At 42.3% G+C, this 21403-nt stretch overlaps 1 protein-coding gene across 3 annotated transcripts in view; it reads right to left on the bottom strand.

The window, feature by feature from the left end:
- The window catches only part of NRXN3 (neurexin 3), a 907297-nt gene extending 892516 nt beyond the window's left edge, over nt 1-14781 (bottom strand). For all 3 annotated transcript variants that reach the window (XM_059850080.1, XM_059850081.1, XM_059850082.1), the window contains exon 1: nt 13539-14781. In XM_059850080.1, coding sequence (XP_059706063.1) covers nt 13539-14247 — 709 coding nt within the window. In that variant the 5' untranslated portion in view covers nt 14248-14781. The remainder of the gene's footprint in view (nt 1-13538) is intronic.
- Nucleotides 14782-21403: the final 6622 nt, after the last annotated feature.

Raw genomic sequence — 21403 nt, 5'->3', positions numbered from 1 at the left:
TGGGATTGCCCATTTGTTTAGATCTGTTTCCTTCTGGCCTAGTTCTGATGATGAGTTTTATTACAGACATAAAGGAATTCCAGTGTTGTGGTTCTTCACAGCACCAACAATTAATTTGTTGTGCACTGCACTAAAATAATTCATACATGCTTACAGCTTCAAATAATTTAATTTAAAACAGCCTCCACAACAAATGCCAGTCAGAATTGTTAGTTACCCTGAACAGAAGAGTCCTACTCATACTCCTGTATGCTATGCAGTAAAATAGAGTACTGCTGGAGGACAGCATGGTGAAATGAAGTTTATCACAATTACACAGAAAATAAGAGAGCACTTTTGGGCTAAAGAGCTTCTAGTCTTGTTTTCTCATTATGTTATTGTTTCCAACATAAGCACAATGTCATCATGCCCCATCTGCCACCATCTTCATTCCATGCCGAACTTACTGCTCACTTGGGTAACTGTTCTTTGCAAGGCAACTTTGTTTTCAAGGGTAACATTAGAAATGGGCATACTGGAACCATTTTTAGTGTCTAAAAAAGAGATTTTTGGGCAACAAACACAGAAAAAACAACTCTTAAAAGAAATTTAAGCCGCTCAAAGTGAGTAAAGTCAACAAAAGAAAAGGTCTTTTCAGGAATCCATTTTTCCATGGGACTTTCTCTCTGCTCCCATCTTGGAGATGTGTACCCTTTGCTGGGTAAAAACCTGGATGGGCAAGCTCCAAGAGTGGGAGTGAATGGAGTTACATCCAGCTGGTGGCTGGTGACAAGTGGGGTTCACCAAGCTCTGTATTGTAGTTGTGTTAAGTATCTTTATCAATGATCTGGATGAGGGGATCGAGTGAAGCCTTACTTTGCAGAAGACACCAAGTGCAGTGGGAGTGTTTCTGTGGACAATGAAGGCTGGACAAAAACAGAAGGTTCCATGAGTGCCTAACCTTTGCAGGTTTGAAGAAATGCAGAAGGGAGGGGAAATGTTAAACCACACTTTATCCTATCACCTTCCACCCAAGGGTATGTTCAGTCAAGTATTCAAATATTTGAATTATTCTTACATTTTGGTATTTTAAGTGAAATCATAAACCTTTCTCTACTGGAAACATTTAGAGGAACTGGATCCTGTCTTGAAAAGTTGTATTGGAGCACACATAAACCACAAATGGGCAAAACTAGCTAAAACTTTCATTGCTGCAAGTCTGTTTTTCCTTGTTACTAACTTGAAAAAAGCACTAAACAGGGGAATCCATAAAGTATAGCCCAAGCAGTGCTGCCTACTAGCACAAGGTACAGAACAAGCTGGTTCAAGATGGTTTCAGCGGGCAAAGTTACAAGACAACAGCCCGAAAGGCAGAACTTCTTCGTTATGGACAATCCGATCCACCAAAAACAATAAAAAGAGAGTTGAAATTATTTGAATTTCAATTGAAATTTTACAAGAATCCCTAAAATGCAATGCTCTGGTTTTAGCTTCACATTCAATGTATATCACAGTATTTTGTGGGTTTTCTAGCACACTTGGATGAAACTAGATAAACTACTACATCATTTAATACTTAGGATTTAGCATTCTGGATTCCAATTTCACCTCAGGCAGCTTCTGACTTGATACCCTTCAATAATTCTCATTCTGCTTGCCTCTCAGTTTTGCCATCAGTAAAATGGAGATAGCATGCATTCCACAGTGTGGTAGAGTGATGTGAAGGCTGACTGATTTATCAGTAGTTGTGAGATGCTTAGGCATACTCTGATGAAATGTGCCACATGTATGCGCAATTTATTATTAACCTGACAGCGTTTTAGCTCTTTTATTTTCCTGCCTTGCACACAATTCAAGTGCAAGTTGCCTGAAGCACATTTGAATGGATGCCATGTGGCATTTTGATTGCAGCAGGTACTACCATTTAATTCTGAAATTCACAACTTTAAGATCTCATTTAAGCAGGATTTTTGCAATTAATTTTCCTTCTTCACTCAGTTTTAAAAAAAGAACATTTGATTGGTCTTGGTTTCAATTCAGTATCAGATCATTAAAATTATTAAAGGCAAACACAGGCAAGGAAAGAATCTCATGGAAGAATGTGATCTTTGGGCCAAATCTTTAGAGATGAAAAAGGACAAAAATAAATACAATATGAAGGTAAAATGATCAAAACTGCTATTTTGAATTCCAGATCTGTCACAAGGCCTCAAGGTACCTGAATCACTTTTCAAAATGGGACTTAAAAGTAACTTGACAAGATCAACAAATCTAAGTAGATTTGTGGTTAGTTCTTAGTTAAGGACATCTTCCATCAGATGAATGAAAACTTTGTTTGAATAAAGAGCAGTTGGTATATGAAGTTAATTTTAAGTTAAGTATTATTTATGGGACCAGATGTGCGAGCAAACATTTTTTACAATTATCCTTACATTTGAATCTTCACTATAGAACAGCTCATTGATGACACAGTATCTGCAAGTTAAAATAATTCACATGCCAATATTGCAGCAGAGCTGTGCAGAAGAAAAAAACAGCTGGGCAACTGTAAGGATAGAAACTTGAAGAAGATGTAACCTACATTTTGTTTCACTCCCAGACCTGAAAAGGGGCTTAAATTGTTTTAGTCAGCTTTCTAACAACAACATTTCGTCAATTAACTAGGAGGAAACTTAAGCAATTTCAGCTCTGAAAGAAAACTGGTGGAGACTGTTACAAATGCCCCAAAATAGCATGATATGGATTCATAGATTTTTAAGACCAGAGGGAGCACTAAACAGACCTACAATATAGCAGTGACCTCCACTGTAAGTGGTAGCAAGGCTATAATTAAACACCACTGACAAATGAGTTCTGAAATCACAGCCAATTGTTCTCCCGGGATAGAGGATCTGTTACTTAGTACTTCGGTTTAGCTATCTTTTGCCTCGGGCAAACTGGGAGTCACCACACTGGCAGGAGTCACCGCACTGGCAGCAGCAATGACAGGGAAAACATCCCAGAGCTCAGGAATGACTGTCATGCCATACTGGTGCAGATCCCAAGTGATTTTCATAGGCAGAGCCTTGCTTATCCAGCCCAAATTTCAGCTTGGGTTGGCTGCATTTCAGAGAACATTTCTTGCACAGAGAGGTATTTGTTAAGCTCTTCTTTGGGAATGCCTGCTGCCCAGTCCTTAGGTCCGGCTGCATTGTAAGCTACTTAGGTTCAACCAACATGCTAAAAAGCTGAAAAACAAACTGCTGACAATCTCAGGCTCTCACATCAGCAGCTGTGGTTCTTCATTAATATACTCAGCCTTGCTGCCTTCGCTGCCACTGTTGAGAGACTGCACTGTTCAGTGATACATATTAGAAGTCAAATGGGAAAGAGCCCACTCAAGTCCTATCCACTCATAATTATTCCTCAAGCCTTTTCTACAGTGGAGCTCTTGACAGACAGCAGTACCTATGGAGCTGTCACTTCCAACAAACTGAAAGGATAACACCACTCTTCTCTCCTGGGAGGCTTCAAAGGGCACCAATCTGGTCATTGCTGTATTTGTGCTCCAGGCTCCACTTGCTGTCTGCAGGCTGGAAATCCGTTCTCCTCTCCAATTAAGTCTAACTTATGCTTAGGTCTCCTTTTGCGTGCTCTTCTGAACCTAACAATCCCCACAGGACCATGGTGGGGTTGAATCCATGGGTTTCCATTAGTTCCATTTGGTCACTGTGGGAGTACATGCCCCTTCCTTAAAACACTTCAACACTTTTGTGATATATTGCAGTTCATCAGTAGTAGATCCATATTTGGGCTAATCATGTTGGTAAATTTTAAAATAAGCTACATTTTTATGTGTAATAGACATAGATTATTTAAAAAAAAAAAAAACAGGATTCAGAAATTCTGCTAATTAAAAACACATTGCTTTTTTCTGCAGATTGTCATCCAAATCAGTTGGGCTTTTTTCTTTTCCTAAATATTTTGATCTGAATGAAACCACCATTTTTCACAAGGAAAACATTTCCAGTCTGTCTGATTCTGATGTGTCTTAGCTGGTCAAAATGTAACTCCACATGTCTTTCATTCAAACATGCCCCACCATAGGGCAGGCAAACACCAGACTGCCTTAAAGATACGTTTCTGTGTCAGATGCAAAGTAGAGATAACGTGTGTAGGTATATAGGCCTCACGTCTGCTCAAAACCAACAGGCTTTGGAATTTGTTGTAGATGTGTTCATTGAGGCAGCTGAGACACAATTGAGCATTTCAGCTTAAGTAATGAAGGAAAAGAAAATTTAGAATGAGGCAGCCAGCAAGCGAAATTACAAATTGATCACTTGAGCCCTACTTTTTTTTTCAGTGAAGGAAAAAAGTCAGATCTCCAACAACACAGTGCCCACTAGAGGAACTCTGAAGAAAGAGGATTTTGCCATTTTCTGCAGCATCTGATGTTTACTCGAAAGGTCTCCTACACAATAAACTTATAGTTATAACAATATCATCATATTTCAAGCTCTGGGATCACACAGCTACCAGTACCTAATCTGCCAAATTTTCAGCTAGATATGCCTGTATGAGTTTTGCCCCACCTTTGACACTCACATAAACCCACCTCTAGCTCTGGTTATCCTGAGGGATATAGCAATGCTACTGCTTCACAATGGCAATATATCCATCCATATTCTTTCATGGTCACTGATCTCCTGTTATCTTCCTTAAAGCCACAGCTATGTGAATTACAAGGACCTACACACATCTCCCATTACAGCAGAGGTCTGGTAGGTATCATGCAGGGTAATTGCTTTTGCACAGCCCCCTGCCTCCTACCACACCAAGTTCCAGAGCAGATCTCAGAGAAGCCACAAACCAAAAGGCAAAAGACAGAAGTGAAAATACAGAAATTCTGGTTACTTTACCAGCTTTTTCTTTTAGGCAGTCCTAGACAAGAAATTTAATCACCTTTCCTCTTTACAAACTTCACCTTTTTATTTTTCCCTTTATTTTTTTAATCAGCAGTTTATTAAGGAATGACTCCATACACTTCTTCCCCATTTTAAAAAAGTCTTTGAGGAATATAAGAAAATTCAACCACATACAGAAAGATGCTTAAGGAATTCACCTCAAACACAAGTGAACTATGAAATGTGCAGATCACAACACTAGCCACTCTCTTCAGGGCTAGCCATTCCTCAACTCTTGCTCCTGACCAGCCTCACTGGAGAAACATGCCTTTAGTTCCAAGGATTTCTCCTACATTACCTTGAGGAGAAAGGTACTGAGAGGCTCTCCAACCCTGAAAGCCAGACTTGCAAGATGGATGCAGCAGGAATAACCAGGAAATCAAACACATGCCTGTGGAGACACACCAGAGGTTCAGAAATCTCAGGCAGTGTCATTTTTCTCAAGTACTACGGCAACAAACCACAAAGAAATGAAAATCCACTCAAGAGACTAGAGAGGCTGAGAAAGGCTTCTGAATAAATGCAGCGGCCAAGCAAACTATGGAGCCCGCCAGCACTATTAGAGATTGAAGCCTGGTTTTAACCTACAGCTCAAATTCCTACATCTACCAAGGAACCGCTTCTTTCTTTTCTGATAAAGATCTCTTGCCAAATACTCAGAGCCAAATCCAATCCATTATATTCAATCAGGTTATTTAACTGGTCAAATTCCATGAGTAAGAGGAGGAAGATCACACCTCAACAAAATCCTCAGAGTCAAGTATACCTTTCCTCCTTGCCCTACATTGCAAACTGCTGACAAATATACCTGCTTTATCTAATAAGCAGTCAGAGCTTTGATGAGAGCTAACAGGAAAAGTAAGGTTTTTACACACCCTTTCAGTGCCTTAGAACTGCAGAACACTTGCCAGTTTTGTGCTAATTAACCACTCAGAAACAATCCAATGGGCTTTCTTTGCTATCCTGCTTTTTATGCATAGAGGAACAGAGGAAGGGCAAACTATGCCATTCTGCTTGGGTAGCCTTTTGTGCTCTCTTTGCTTCCCCTGACAGCACAAGGCGGAGGCGAGTCTTGAGCATGGAGGATGAAAGGGGCAGGCTGAAACCAGCAGCCACAGCAGGGAGAGAGCCAATGCAGACAGGTAGGCAGAGGTGGGCCACAGTACAAGGAAAAGCATCTGATCAGCATCTGAGGTTCACAGCAGAGGACATTTGGGAGAGGTCAGTGGAGCACATGGGTCAGATACAAAAAAAAAAAAAAAAAAAACCTTTCTTTCTCCTATTGCTTGTATCAGCACCCTGCAGTGCAGCATCTGCTCCATGTCACCTACAGGGAAGAGGCTACACTGCTGCTCAGGCTCTGTCTTTACCAGCACAACTGCAGCCTGGTCTGGGAAAGGTCTGCCTACTCACAGTGTGACATTCCACAGAGTAGCAGGAAACTGGGAGATTTCTGTTGAAAAGAAAGATGAGGAGCACTCCTCAAAGATGGCCTCTTAACAAAGAAAACCAACTTAATTTCTAACTGCATGTCCTAACTAAAAAACTAACTATCAAACCAGGTCATTCTACTGGGTGTTCATGCATTATCATCATTTACTTGTCATGCTAAGATATTTATATGTCTCTATCACTGTCATACAGAAGCATACAGGATTCTTAACACCTGGAGTATAGCAAGCCCCACTGACTACATATTTCAGATATAGAAACTGAGACACAGGGGGTAACCAGGTACATATCCTCTGCAAAGAAAGGTCAATTGATTCAGTCTTGAGTCCTTCAGTCTGCCAGCAAATCACTCCAGGGGCGCAGAAAGACTGTAGCAGAAATGGAAATCAGCCTCTTAGGTGCTAACACTCTTATGACCAGACCATTGAAGTTCTGCTTCCCTGCTCCACTTCCTTTATATGTTATACCTTGGTCTCTTTTCAGAATAATGAGGTGAACAAGTGTACATGCAGGCAGGGCCTGGAGAGCTGACACAGCATAACTGGCAAAGGTGTCAGTAGCACAGAAAGTGAATCCAGTGTACTCAGGTCTGAGCCCCATTTCACAGCAAACACATTCAAATACAAATGAGTTCTGCTTCAAGTAGATTCTGACATCCAGAGTCCTTCCTACCCCCCCACATCTACTTCTCTTAGCCCTTGGGCTGTTTTGCACCCATTTGTCAGCTCCTGGACCTGTTTACAGATGGAGAAAGGGCAACTGCTTTGCTCTGCAGGGAAGGTTTACAATGGCAGTGAACCTGTCTGCAATGAAGGATTGTGCAAGAGACACACACATACACCAGAAGTCCCATTGCTGTTTCTGGACAGCAATAACATGGCAGCTGCCTTGCTTTCTATAGGGAGAGAAAAAAGCTTTTCTGTGCATCAAGTTCAAAGTTGGTCAGCAAAGAAACAATTAAAATTAGAAGTGAAATTAGAAGGAAGCCAAGGACAGGTGGCCATTCTACCATTTCATCACATGGATTACCACCTTCTCCTGCACCAGGGAGCACTCAGTGCTGACGCTGACGTGCAGAGGCTCGTCTTCTTTGAGTAGAGACAGAGTTCACCGGACAGATGTGCTCCTCCTCCGATTCTCTCCCTGGAGCTTAGTGGCGCCATTTTCAACATCCTCAAGGTATCTGGGAGGATTACTGCCCTCCATTTCTCACCAAAACATAATAAAAATTACCTTGTGGCAAATGCCCTGCACACCTTCGTACCAGAATAAGGATGAAAGCAACAGCTGCAGCATGTGCTGTCTTGCTTGGAGCTATATTTAGTGCTGATTGACCTCCATGACAAGCTGCCTAGCTTAGCAGAAGCCTGTACAGTAATAATTAATCAACTCTTTCCCCCACTTTTATTTTTTTATGGCAAAACCAAAGGAAAATAAACCCTTCTTCAGAAATTAAGTTGGAAACTACTACATTGGAAAGAGAAATTTCTGGCTTTGCTCATCTTCACATAATTACTACTAGTTACTTTAATTTTGATCTTTATTTAGTAATGCCCAAAAATTCCAGTTTAGATCCAGGCTGTGCACACTTTGGGACAGGGGCCAGCAGGTTGGTCTGTGGGCTCACAGAGAATGCTGGTATCCAATTCCATTTGGATTTAGTCCTCCAGAAGCTTGGTCATCACATTCTCTTTGCAAGAGCTAAGAACTCATCTTTTATTCTATCAGGCAGGTAAAACCAATATGGAGCAGCTACTATAAACAGTGTACATGAGCTATGGTTTACACTTCTATAACATTTTATAAAAGAACATTTTCATCATGAGGCTTTTTCCCCCTGAGTTCACTCTTCTCCGTGCCCACTAATTATTGTCACTTCAGCAGTTCCACCTTACACCAAACAGCAATCTCCTTTGTACCCAACCACCACCTGCTTCACTTTATCAGAGGAAATGTCCAAGCTTCGCCTAACTGAGGGGTTTAACATCTTTTTTACCCAAGGTCTATAGCTGACCTGCAATCCAGCAGAAAAGGATTGTAGCCCCACAGTGATCTATAATACAAGAGAGGGAAACTACAAGAACATAGCTGTCAGCATGTATTGCAGCCAGATTATTTGAACCAGTGGCACTTACCATACAGGCTCCTGCAATCGCCCTGCAGCTCTCCTGCTTTTAAAGCAGGGGAGTCTACAGAACAAATCCAGCTAGCTCTGGGAAGGGTTTGCTTAGTCCACACTTAGTGAGGGGGGTCCTTGGCACCTTCTGGGAAAGAGGATGTAGGATCTAAATTCAAATCCTGTGGCTCAGTTTTAATATTTATCATTAAGAATAACAAATGGTGCCTAAACTCCACCTTGAAGTTTCAAAGCGCTTTATAAGCATTAATACCTCAATACATCATCTTTTTATGGTGCTGATCTGGCATTGCATTAAAAAAAATTGCAAACAAATTGGAAGAAATATTATAATTATAAATACAACAAAAGGAACTTAAACCAGGAAGAATGAGCAAGCAAAAGGGAAGGGGAAAACTGAATTGCTGCAAAATGAAGTATGGGCAAAGTTCCTACCAGCTTTCTGCCCAATGACCAGTGCTGTGATATAAGTGACATAAAACAGCAGATTTGCCCCTTGCAATATTTACTCCACAAACCTTGGAGATGATCAGTACTAGAGTTTTGCACTGGTGAATGAAGATCTGGGCCCATCCAAAGCATGTGCCAGAACTGCCTGGTGTCCTCTAGAACAGCAGAGCACAAGACCAAGTGGAGGGTCTGCAACTGTTTACTGCTGGTGAATTCAACAACCAATTTATATTCATCTATCAAGGAACATGCAAGTAAAAGCAAATATTATGGTCATGTTCATTTGTTTCTGATTACAAGATGTATGTAAATGCATATGCAAATTAAGTGCAAGCATCAGGCTCATGGCAAAGTGCCAAACTATTCTTTAGTATTAGGAAGATTGGGGTGGCTGGCAGGGAGATACAGTGACTGCAAGTGAAGCTGGGCAGTGCCTTCAGATACAGCCAAGGCTGGGCTGCTTTGAAGGGGCAGGAAGAGGATAAATCCTGCAGTAACTTGTCACTTTAAACGAAGCTGAGGGGCTATAGAAAAATCTGTTCCCGATGCAGTTAGAAGTGTGATAATTACAGAGCAATGGGCTCCTCTGTCATTCAGCAGGCAGCATCCCCAGGAAATCTTGCTCTGTAATCAAGGGAAGAGCTGCAATCAAGCCCGTATTCAGCCTTCGTTTAGAAACAGCCCCTGCAGGCAACACAAAGGCTTCAGCATGGTGCTTTGTGAAGTTGGTGATCAACGTCTTGGCGCTGCAACTACAAGCGGAGTTAATGCATTTCTAAGCACATCTTCTGTTCACCTTTCCTCAGAAAGTCCAGAAGGAGTCTTAGAAGAAAGGTGAGGGTTTAGGCCAAAATACACTTGTACAAACAGTGTTGCATTCACACTGTCCACATTTGTGAGCTCACTCTCTACACAGAAGTGTCAGAGAAAATTTCTTGCAGACTGACAGTGTGCTCCTGAATGAGCAGATATGAATAACCTCATCTGGCTTCTACAGCACCTCAGCTTGCAAAATTTGCATGGGGAAGGGTTTTCTTGGGTTTTTTCTCCAGAAATTTGAATGTATCTGTGATGATCAAATTCTACAGGAACCTCATTCTCTTGGCAGCATCCTGATTCCACAGAGACTGATGAGGTTTATGAGAGGCGAAGATGTCTCTGAGTTCAGCTTTCATGTCTAATGCCACCATTGCCCAGAAACATACTAACTAATAGCTACTCAAATCAGCCATCCTTTGTACCCTACAAAGCTGTCAGATTCAGTGAACCAGTTTACTCCAACTGCAATTAAAATAGTCTCACACTTTATTCAAAACAGTCAAACTTCCCAAAGTGCACATTATTTCCACTCCCACTGTATAAACTGAGACACTGAAACTGTACCTGCTCAGCTACCCACTGGGCATGTGACTGCCATGATGTACACAACCCTACTAACTCTGGGTGCACATGAAGTGCCAACATTTTTTTTTTGCACATTAGGGGCACATTCACAGTTTCATCTCAATATGGAATGGTTCTTCTCTGTTGACATCCACGATAACTAGAACTGCACTTGGAGTTACAGTAGCCTATAATACTATAAACGGAGCTTCATTCCATTATAGTACATGGAGTTTCATTCCATCATAGTACAGAAACAGCAAGTTCCACTCTCTGTTTACTTCTTCTATCTCTGGCCACAAAATAAATGAGTTTGCTATGGTTTTACCATCTGCAGACATAGGTATCAGTCAATAGCCAAGTAATGGCCTGGACACTGTCAAGAGAACTCATTATTAAAAAGGTACACATTACATTTAGCTGTTCAAACAGAACTTGTTATTGATCGGATCCATCAGTTCCCAGTAAAAGAGCCAACTCTGATGATGAAATGAAAATATGCACATAGACTACAGATTAGTAAACACTGTAATGGAGTGAAGGTTCCCTCCCCAAAAAGGGAGTTGTTGATATCCAGTTGAGAGAGCAATCTTTTTCAAAAGTGAGACTGGGAATAAAACAACCATGTTACTTCTGCATATATCCAGAGGCATGATAAACATACAAAAACAAAAGAGAACAGTTCTGACAACAAACATCTCAGTCGCTTGGGGAAAAAAAGCAAACAAAGAAAATACACGTTGTTTAATGGCCAATCAAGCCACAAGCAGGAAGAACCTGTAACCAGTTCTGCCATTCCTGCCACATCCTACTGTTTATCAGTGGAGATTCTGCCACACTTGCAGAATTGAAAGACAACATCTTTTGCTTTCAAGTCAGACAAAAAGATAGCTCTACTTAATTTGCTTCCTGTTTTTTTTCTTGCCATTTTTCTTTGTCTGCTTGTTTCCACTTACTAAACAGCTTTTTCTTTTTTTCCCACTCATCTGCACAGACACTGTAACATTTTTTTTAATGGCAGTATTTAACACACAGAAATAACCACTGCTACAGCATAAAGGAGGCAGAAAACAAGGCTGATTGTAAAATTCTAACATTAACCAAATATATACCATTTAGTAATACATGAGAAAACAAGAAGAACGAAACAAGATAATGACTCTACATTTGATACTCTGGCAAAGTTCTCCACACAGCATCTTCTCTGAGAGTGAAAAGACCCCAGCTAACAGCGAGTTAAAAGTGTTTGCTTAAGAAGGCACATTGTGACAAACTTCCTTGCTCACCCTTAACAGCAGGTTGGGCTGGAAACTGATGAATCACTATAGAAAACAAACAGCAATGGTGACTCATGGCTTCAAACAGTAACAATAGCATTGCTTTATCCATAGTGTCTACAACAAAAATATCCCTGGATTCATTAGAAGATGTATTTCAGATTGTTCCACCCACCCAGGAAATGCAGAAAGTCCACCCCCTGAGCCCTGTTTAGAGCTCTTACAATTGCCCCACAGGTACATGGAATTCCTGCTCACTTACAGTACTTTCTCAGGTGGTTCACTGAAAACCATACACTGTTGATGTTTTGAGCAGCTCCCCAAGGAGTCTGTATCCATTAGCCCAGCAGTAGACAGAGCCTTACATCTTTATGTTTCAAGGTCCACATGCCTGTGTGGCTCTTGCAATCATCTATCAGCATAGCATTCAGACCTGAGGTGTGTTTGCTCTGTAAGCGTATGAGGATCAGGCTGGTGGCCCAGCTCCTGAACTGCCTGGTCACACCCAGAATTCTGTCCAGCCCCACACAACTCATGGCTCAATTGTTCTGGCTCATCAATGGTTTGGACTAATCAGGTCGGAGCAAATAGCCAGCAAGAATTCTGTGTTCAGCACTTCCCTGTCTAAGGCTAATGTACTTACTGTATTATTTGAATATAAAGCCAAATTTTCTGTTATTATTAAAATCATCCTAAAATTAATGCACATATGGATGCTATGTTTATTTTCCAAACCTTCCCTTCCTATAAAAACATGTTTGCTTCTCCATCTAATTGCAGACTGTAAATGTGGAGGTGTAGGGCTTTTAACTTAGATAGCAACAGTGTCAGGACTGACTTCACCACATCTCACATTGTACAGGCTAACCTCTGGTTAATCTAGTTTCATTGCCAAAAAAGTGAACAAATAGTAGTTGTGAAAATATATTACTGCAAATATTACCATTTTGACAAAATTTCAGGTTGGGTTTTTTTTTTCCTTGAGATTGGACACTTCTAGTCCAGGTTTCGTCTTTGGTTCAAGCTCAAACTGTGGTGTTTAAAGCCAAATGTCATAAACAATGTTGTGATGAGATTTTCAAATTCACACAGGGATTTTCAGTTGACTTAAGTCTCCTGCACATACAAACTCAATTACCATCACATTGCTAAAGACCAAAGGAAGAATCTGAAATACACTTCATCATGTAGTTTGCATGACTTAAAACTCTCAAACTCAAATTCAAAAAGAGAGTACCAAACAATGAGGAAACATTCAAATCCCTCTTCTTTTTGCAATACTAATATCAATTTAAAAAGCAATTTAGGCAATTTAATCAAGTATGCTAAAAAAATCAAGGTGCCATTCAGTGATTAGTATGCAAGCAATTGAAGGGAAGCATGGGGCTTCCACAGGCTAGCAACAGCTAACATCAAAAAAGTAAACAATGTCCTGTCCATCAGTTATGTTAGTGATATATATAGATATGGATATAGATATATAGATAGATATATAGATATATAAATATAGCTCCTGTTTGCTGACACTTCACTCAGTTTTCAGGGACTACTGAAAAAAGCCAGCCATTTATTTTACCAAAACTAACCTAAAGTACTTCTTAGTTTTATTTACCAATTCATGTTCTCTACCCTTATTAATAAGTTGCTGATGAAATGAATGATGATGATGACCCGAAAATCTCTCCATGCTACAAATCTACCAGTGCAGCATCCTTTCAGAAAGACACTTTGTTGCAGTTGCTCATATTCTTTATCTACTCCCATTTAATTACTTCTGTTTGGAAAAAGAATGATGGAACTTGAATTCCTTTGACGACAATCGGCAGGAATAAGAACTCTGTCATAGCCCTGCTAAACAACAAATTAACTCTTTGGATTTTGTAAAGGTCAATGAGAAACAGGGAAGTATTCTCTTACCTTCAGAACACAGCTTGCCAGCATATCCAGTGGCTGAGCAGTCACAGTGTGGCTCGCCATCCAGAAGGAAGCAAGTGCCACCATTTTCACAGGGGTTTTCTGAGCAAAGTCCTTCCATTTCCAGTCGGACCCCTTGACTGCCCAGGAGCTGGGGCTCAGAATTGCCATATTTAAGATCCAGGATAAATCCTTGAAATGGAGGCTCACTCAGAACACCATCAAGAGTCAAGGCAGCAGGACGAATGTCCAGTGGGACTCCCCCAATGAAGAGGTCACTGACGATGTTCATGTACTGGCGTTGCGGACGCACCTCCCCCGGCTTGGCCTCGCCATCCAGCACCAGCACCGTCCGCAGGCGGTTGCGGCTGACCATCAGGAAGTGCCAGCTGCTGTCGTTCACCTGCTTGTCTGTGGTAACTGTCGTCTCCGCACAGTCCACACTGAACTGCAGCTGGATGCGCCCATCAACCAGGGACACACAGAGGAAGTCACAGACACCACCATCATCAAAATAGAGAAGCAGCCCAGCAGAGACATTGGTCTTGAACTGGAAGCTGAGTTCGCTCCTAGTGCTGGCATCCCAGCGGAGGTAGCGGGCCCACTGGTTGGGGATGCCCATGAACTCCAGACCCAAACAGAGACCCAGCAAGGAGCCCAGCAGCAAACTCACCTTCAAGGTGAAGTAGATAGAATGCAGAGTGAAGCCCATTGTTTCAAGAATCTGCTCTTCCCTAGGAGAAAAAAAGAAGCCACACTACTGGGAGGAGAACCCCAGCAGTCAACACCAAATGTTAAATCCAAAAGGAAGAGAAGAGCAGACGGAGTGACAGAGAACAGGAGAGTAAGTGGAAAGTGACCAAGAGGAAGTGTCTCCTCCCAAGGAAAGATCTCAATTATCCTTAGGAACCAGAGGCTTTTATCTCAGAAGTATAGGGTATATGAAGTGACTTCTCCAGATGGTGTACTTCTCTGAAGGGCAAAATTACCTACAGTAATTTGTTTTGGTAGAACAAAGGTGACACTGGTGTTCCAGGAGGAAGGAAAGGGAGAGCTAAAGCCCAAGCCTAAAATTCTTCTTTTCTAGAACTGGTGACAATATTGACGGAGATGGCAGTGAGATAGAAGAGAGAGTGAATTCATAAAGCACGTGAACTTCAAGAGGGCAAAAATAAAGTCAATCTTCATGATGCACTGGTGGCTACCCAGCCCATAATTCACTGCTTGGCACTCACGGAGCTTGCAGGACCTGTGGGGTCAAGACAAGAAAAAGAAAGGGGAAAGTTAATCTTATTACTCACCATATCTTTACTATGAAGCTTACTAACATCTTGCCCAATAAGTTATTTACATTTCTTGATACTCTGGACACTTCTCCATGTTTGCAATTGGCTGTACAGGTCTCAGAAGTAGCAAGGACATGTACATCCTCAAAACTAAGAGGCCAAAATAGAGAACTCACCAAGTCATCTGCACACATAACAACAATGAGCAATATAAAAATACACCAAATTATTTAACTCCTTTGATGCATGCAATGTCATTGACTTTACTGGGAAATGGTGTTGGAGCTTTCCCAGTAACAATTACCTCTCCAAGAAAATGCTTAAGGCAAAGACCAGAGTTCCTTAGAGTTTAAAAGCTGGTAAGGGCAAGAGACACCACTAACCAAACTTCCTATTCCACTACTTACTAGCACTATTCCTATTATGCTTCCTAGCACACCAAGGAAGGATTAGAGAATACAACCCTGCTGTCAGCCTGACATACAGTAGCTGCTTTTACTTTACATGTCTTGCATACTTCAGAGACTCTACCACGGACCTCTGCAACCTGGAAACATGTGTTATGCAAATTATTTATGGCAACCTGCAGCTTAGATGATAGCAAACTTGTAGCTTAGATGACAAGAACTGTCTAAGCACTTAACCACTTACCCTGGTCTAGTGGTTTTGCAAAAAAGGCCAAATTCACCCCTAATTAAGAGCAAAGAATTCCAACTGCCTTCAATGAGTTACATCTGTTGACACCAGGATTTAAGTCACTTCTGCATACTCGCAGAAGTATGAAGGGTGACTGTATGCCTGGTGTAGGAGGATGTTTTAAGTGACAAGTAAAGGCGGTACAAAGCTAGGCACATTCTTTGAAAATTCTACCCAAGAAGAAAGTAAGTTTTCTATTAACACAGGTGTTTGTCCACTAAGATGGGTTGGACACAAGGACAGCTCTGGGAATGGCTAACATTAGCATTGATACAAAGCAGTAAAGGAAGTGATGAGAATCAGGCCTTCAGCCTCACAGAAGCTACCATAAACACAGCTCCTACAAACAGGAACATAAATACTGTGGGGCAGTATTTGCTTGGGGAACGTGTTTTGTGCTGTGGACCATGAGAGTTGCTCACAGAAGATGCTTTGCAACCCCATGATCCATCTTGCTCTGAAGGAGAAGGCACACAGACACTGCACAAGTGGGCAGTGCTGGAAAGTTTCTGTTTGGTAGGGACAGAGGTTGAGCTGAAGGAGAATCACTAGGAGACGGAGGGGAAGGTTCACACAGTCACATCCTCACCTGCCCAAGGGACCTGCAGAAGCCAAAAGCCTCCAGAGCTGTCAGTTCGACAAATTTAGCCTGCACAAAAAACAAGTCACTTAGAAAACAAAAGGGATCAGTTAAAAGAAAACACGCAAGTTGGAGAGAAATGTGAGCTTTCAGTGCCCAGTGGAAACCAGGCCTGTTCCCTGCAGCTGCCTGAGTGAAGCATGTTAGCTAAACTGCTATAAACACAAATAAAATCAAGGCAAAACCAGAGGGAAGATAATTCCTTTTAATTGTTAACAGCTTGGCTGAGGAAAATGGAAGGTGGGAAAAGGAGGTGTTAGGAGAGGTGTAAAATGAACAAAGAATTAAAACACAGAATCCAATTCCTCAATTCATTTGTCTTTCCAATAATCACAATTGGGATTGTGATTGTTCATGGGGTTGTGTTGGTTAAGTTCATGGGGGTTCTGGGGGGTTCTGAAAAATGGACTGGGAAAAAAATTATGTGGTTCTTGTCCATTTACCTTTCTTCTCTGTGCTCCCTAGTGGATCCACTAAAATAGACTATGATTTATGGAGAAGAATAGAGTGAGAGAAAGGTAAGAGAGAAAGTGATGACCCAAGCCTGGAATTACTGATGAGATGGAAATAGGAACATCATAATGTGTGTAAATTAGCCAGTGATGTGCTTCTAGCAGCTCACAGCTTCCTGGACCATTTACTACCACCATGGCAAAATTCACTATTCCGTCAGACAGCTCTGTGCTCAGCTGAGCTGAGAAGCTCATGCTGGGTGACAAGCCAGCATGGCAGCAACCATTCACAGAGACCCCAATGCAGCAGGGCTCTAACCCCACCTTTAAATTCCCCTGGGCAGGGTAGATTGCAGCATGTGCAAAAAAAGCAGCCCTCAGTCTAATACTCTTCTCTCCCTGTTTTAGAAGACCAACACTTCAATGATCAGTGAAAGATGCTGTAAATCACAGCAGCAGGTGTGAACACTATAGATAACCACAGATGAGATGCCTATGTCCACACACAGTTCAAACTCCTGTCTGAAGAGCCTATCAATCTCTCCCAATCCCAGAATGCTGAAACCCTGTTTTACAGAGACAAATCCCAGCCTCTGTGGGTCATTTCAATCCTTGGGATATTTCAAAGGTACAATAAGGGGAGTAGGCTACCTCTGTGGTGCAAATTTCTGTAATGATACAAGTTCATTAGGGCAGAACAAAAGGTATAGCCAACAAGGGAAACCAGACAGAAATGGTTAAACAAGAATAGCAGTCTTGACTGAGGGAAGCCAGGGCAATTCTTCTTTCTGTTTTGATTGAGAGAAGCCAAGGTAATCCCTTTCTAGCTGTTTTGAAAGAAGACAGTGCCAGCTCTGTTTCAGAAGAGGAAGACAATGCAAAACCCATTAAATATAGGTGTCATCGCTGGGTGCTTCATTGCCTTTTAGACACTACAGCTCAGATTTTGGGAAGGCTGCCCACACCCAGCCACTAGCAGGCTAGGGCCATCTGTGACTCCCCCAGAGCTCTGTCAGCGCACGTCAGTCCTGACTCATGGTGCTTCCCATTGCTCCAGTTTCACGTCTCACACTGTTAAGTCTGTGAGAGCAAATCCTACCGCAGCAGCAGGGTCTCCAAGAAGAGCTCAGAAGACCCTGTACCCTTTATAGCAGGAGACAGGATCTGAATCCCAACCTTGAGAGGGTAAATCCTGACACACCAATTCTGTGCCTCACCCATTCCCACAATGATTCTCCAAGACACGCTGAGAATGAATAATTTTCTGCTCTTACCATTTTATTTTTAGCATAAATACTACCCTAGCAGCCTCATACAGCACACCGCTACCATAGCAATACATTACAGTTTGGGACAAAAGCTACAGAATGCCCGAGTATTGTCTTACATATTTTCTCTCTGAGAAATCTCATTGTCATGGCACGACCACATCTTGCATAAAAGGGGACTTCATGCTGGACAGCAGCAAGCAAGTTATCTATCTCCACTGCACTTCCAACAGCTTGTACCGCCTCCCTGGCCCACCTGAGAGCTGCAACAGCGAGGAACCTGCACACTGAGCAGACAGCTCAGCATCTCTCACACGCCAAAGCCACTGCAGGAAACACGCCCACTGGCACTATTGAAACGTCCCACTCACTGGGCTGACAGAGCTGCACAAGTTCCCCGGCCAGGGAAGGGAGGCAGCCCCAGCGCAGCACCGAAGGCGAGTGCTGCCTAACCACTGCACACTTTCCCAAGCCTGACAGCAGTCTGTTAATGCCAGGTCAGAGCCATCTGCTCAGCAGCCCACGGAGGGGGTCTAGCCCTTGCTTTGAAGTGGCTCTCAACCACTTATCAGCTGTATGCGGAGAGTGAGTGACATTATCTAATTGCCAACTAATTTCCATAATTACTGACTGGCACACTCTCTATGCTGGGTTAATATCTTTGCAAATGTCTTGAAATGCACCTGCTTAGGAAAAGGGGTGAGAAGCTGTTGCTCTGCAGCTTATTTACCCAACTGCACAGAAAGGATGCAGGAGATGGGCTTGTCATTCCCTGTCCTCCCTCCTCCACTACCTTCCTCTCTGGCTCCTAATTGCTTGAGGATGGACTTACTTGTATTTGAAAGTGTAATTTTCAGCAGAAAGAAGAACAGAGTTAGATTAATTCAAAGACAGGCTGGCTTCCCTTGCAAACCCCTGCCTCAGCAGCCCAGTGCAAGCCTGTGTAAGTCCTGTTACTCCACTTCAGGATGCTGGACAAAATCCCCCTGACACACTGATGGGAAAAGTTTACAGTCCACCAGTCTGACATCCTCTTCCACAACCAGAACTATTCACTATGCCACAGTTTGTGCAGAAGGAAAAATATACATTGGTCACCTAAGATCCATGCATTTAATACCCCATGTGCACTCACTTTTGTCCTTTCCTTCACTCTAAAACAAACAAAATCCAATCGTTTTCTTTATTCCCCAAGCCCTAATGAAGCAGCAGAGTTTTAGGAAGGCGTAAACAAGATCCTAATTTGGATCTGCATCCATGTGTCTTCCCTCAACTGGCGCAAGCACAGCAATCAAATCATTACAGCTCTATGACATATGCTGCTCAAAACGATACAGTAAAATTTACCCTCAATAATTGATATTAAAAGTCCAGCTTGCTAGCAGAGAGAAATGGGGAATTCATAGTATTTATTCACTTATCCAGTTTGGAACAACAGGCTCTTTTTGGATAATGCTTTGAAATCTTTCTACCTGATCTATCCCCAGCTGAATTGTGGCAAAAGACAAAGGGTCAAAGCATAAAAAAAAATAACTCTTCCAATAAAAAATGCAGATGTGAAAACTGTGAGTTGCTACAGTGGAACACAGAAACCTTCCCATCACACAACATCCTCAGCAAGGATGCATGCAGGGATGTTTACAGAAAACTGAGAGGGGACATGGAGGGTTTGAAATTCATGAGACTAGAGAAAACTGCAGGGGCTAATTTAGTTTTTAATTCCTCTAGCAGCATTTACATCTCAGTAATAAATCTGGACACTGCCTCATACCCTTGCTGGGATGGAGAGGACTCTGGGGTGGTGCCAGGGAAGCAGAAAGAACTAGGGAAGGCTGAAAGAACTAGGATGAAGACAGAGACAGAGAGCTTCTATGTTCTTTCAATTCTATGATTCTTTTACCAAGGGTTATTTCAGTAGCACTATACAGCTCAGAGGGGCCACAGGTAAGGCAAGATGGACTCTGCTCAGTGAAGAGGCTGGAAGTGAGGTCAAAAATGGGAGCTTTGCTTAGCAAAGAGCTGAACACACCTAGGTTCTGCTGAACTTGGCAGAACTTCATGGGATGCAGCATTTACATTACTGGCTGGCTGGCTGTAAGGAGAGAAGCAGTGATATTTCAGGCTTTATCTTGGAAGTAGAGATATGTGCATATGAAGACCAGCATCTTAAAATTAGGGACTGAGGGTGACACAGAGCACCTATTGACCTCTTCTGCATGGTTTTCAGGAATATAGTACTAATGCCAGTCTCTCACATCACTGTGAAACCTCACATGCCTTTGCCCTACTCCAAGCCCAAGTAGAAGACGTATTCGTCCATGTTCTTTGGTACTTTGCACGACTGATATATCTCACAAGCTTAAGTTTTCCATTCTTGAAAACTGATTTTGAGTTACTTAATTCTTATCTAAACTCAGCATTGAGCTCCCTAGGAGACAGCTGCAAATAAACTGTATCAAGCAAAAAGCAAGAAAACGGGGGTACGGAGTTGCAATTCAAGAGTGTCTTCTTAAAGTAAGAAAAAAAAAATAGACTATAAAGCTAAATTAGTTTGTCTTTGCTTCCCTGTAGGGGATTAGTATATACACATGCACATGCATTCACCATCAACTGTAACCTGTAGGTAGGTGGTTGGTTGGTTTCCTGGTACCTGGGCATGTGATTTGCAGTCGCTGCAAATGCAGTCACTGCAAATTAAGCCCACTGCCTTTCTCCTCATTCTGGGTTCTTCCCTGGGGAAGGCAAGAATGACTGCTTATGATAAGGCTAACCTTGGAGCTCAGCTCCAGAAATACTGTGTAATACCCAAACTAGGCACCTATGCACGGGAGAGCGGAACACACCCGCAGGAGCAAGTCATACTGCTGAAATGCCACCAGCAGCCTCAGAAGGGATATGAGCAAACCAGTAAAGTGCTTGGTTCAATAAACAGCATGAGACCATGGCAGCACAGCCCCACTTCTGACTTATCCGGCAGGAAAGTCATCTGACTGCAGACAGAGTTACTGTTTTATCATAACCACCCTTCACGTTTTTTCCTCCTTGGCCTATTTAAACAAACCCAACTCAGAACCAGAGCTCTACAAATCTATCCTGGAAAAAAGGGTTAAAAAAGCCACAAGGGACATTGCGACTCCCTTCTTAAACACTCTCACTACCCCACAGAGGAGGCCATCTAGTCCATGAGAGTGACCTTTAACTAGCCTACCTAGCCTGGGCTCAGCATGAATGCAATTTACAGACCATTTCAGCTCTCCAGCTTTCTTAACACAAAGAAGAAAAATCAAAACCCAAGCACAATGGAAAAGAAAGAAAGAGAGAGGGAAAATAACCCTGCAGAGCAATCATGTCTGGGGCTGCTCTGATGGCTTTCTGTTCCCTTCCAGGACACAGAAATGACTCCCAGTGTGTTAATTACCCCCATTACCACAAACTCTCCACTAACAAGGAGCAGCTAAAAGGAAGCGTTGGCAGCAGCTGAGCAGTTATTGCTCTGTACTGCCACGAAGGAGAAACCAGACTCCCC

The sequence above is a fragment of the Haemorhous mexicanus genome, chromosome 6, assembly GCF_027477595.1.
Source record: "Haemorhous mexicanus isolate bHaeMex1 chromosome 6, bHaeMex1.pri, whole genome shotgun sequence".
NCBI classification, from domain to species: domain Eukaryota; kingdom Metazoa; phylum Chordata; class Aves; order Passeriformes; family Fringillidae; genus Haemorhous; species Haemorhous mexicanus.
This window is presented reverse-complemented; position numbering and strand designations above follow the sequence as displayed.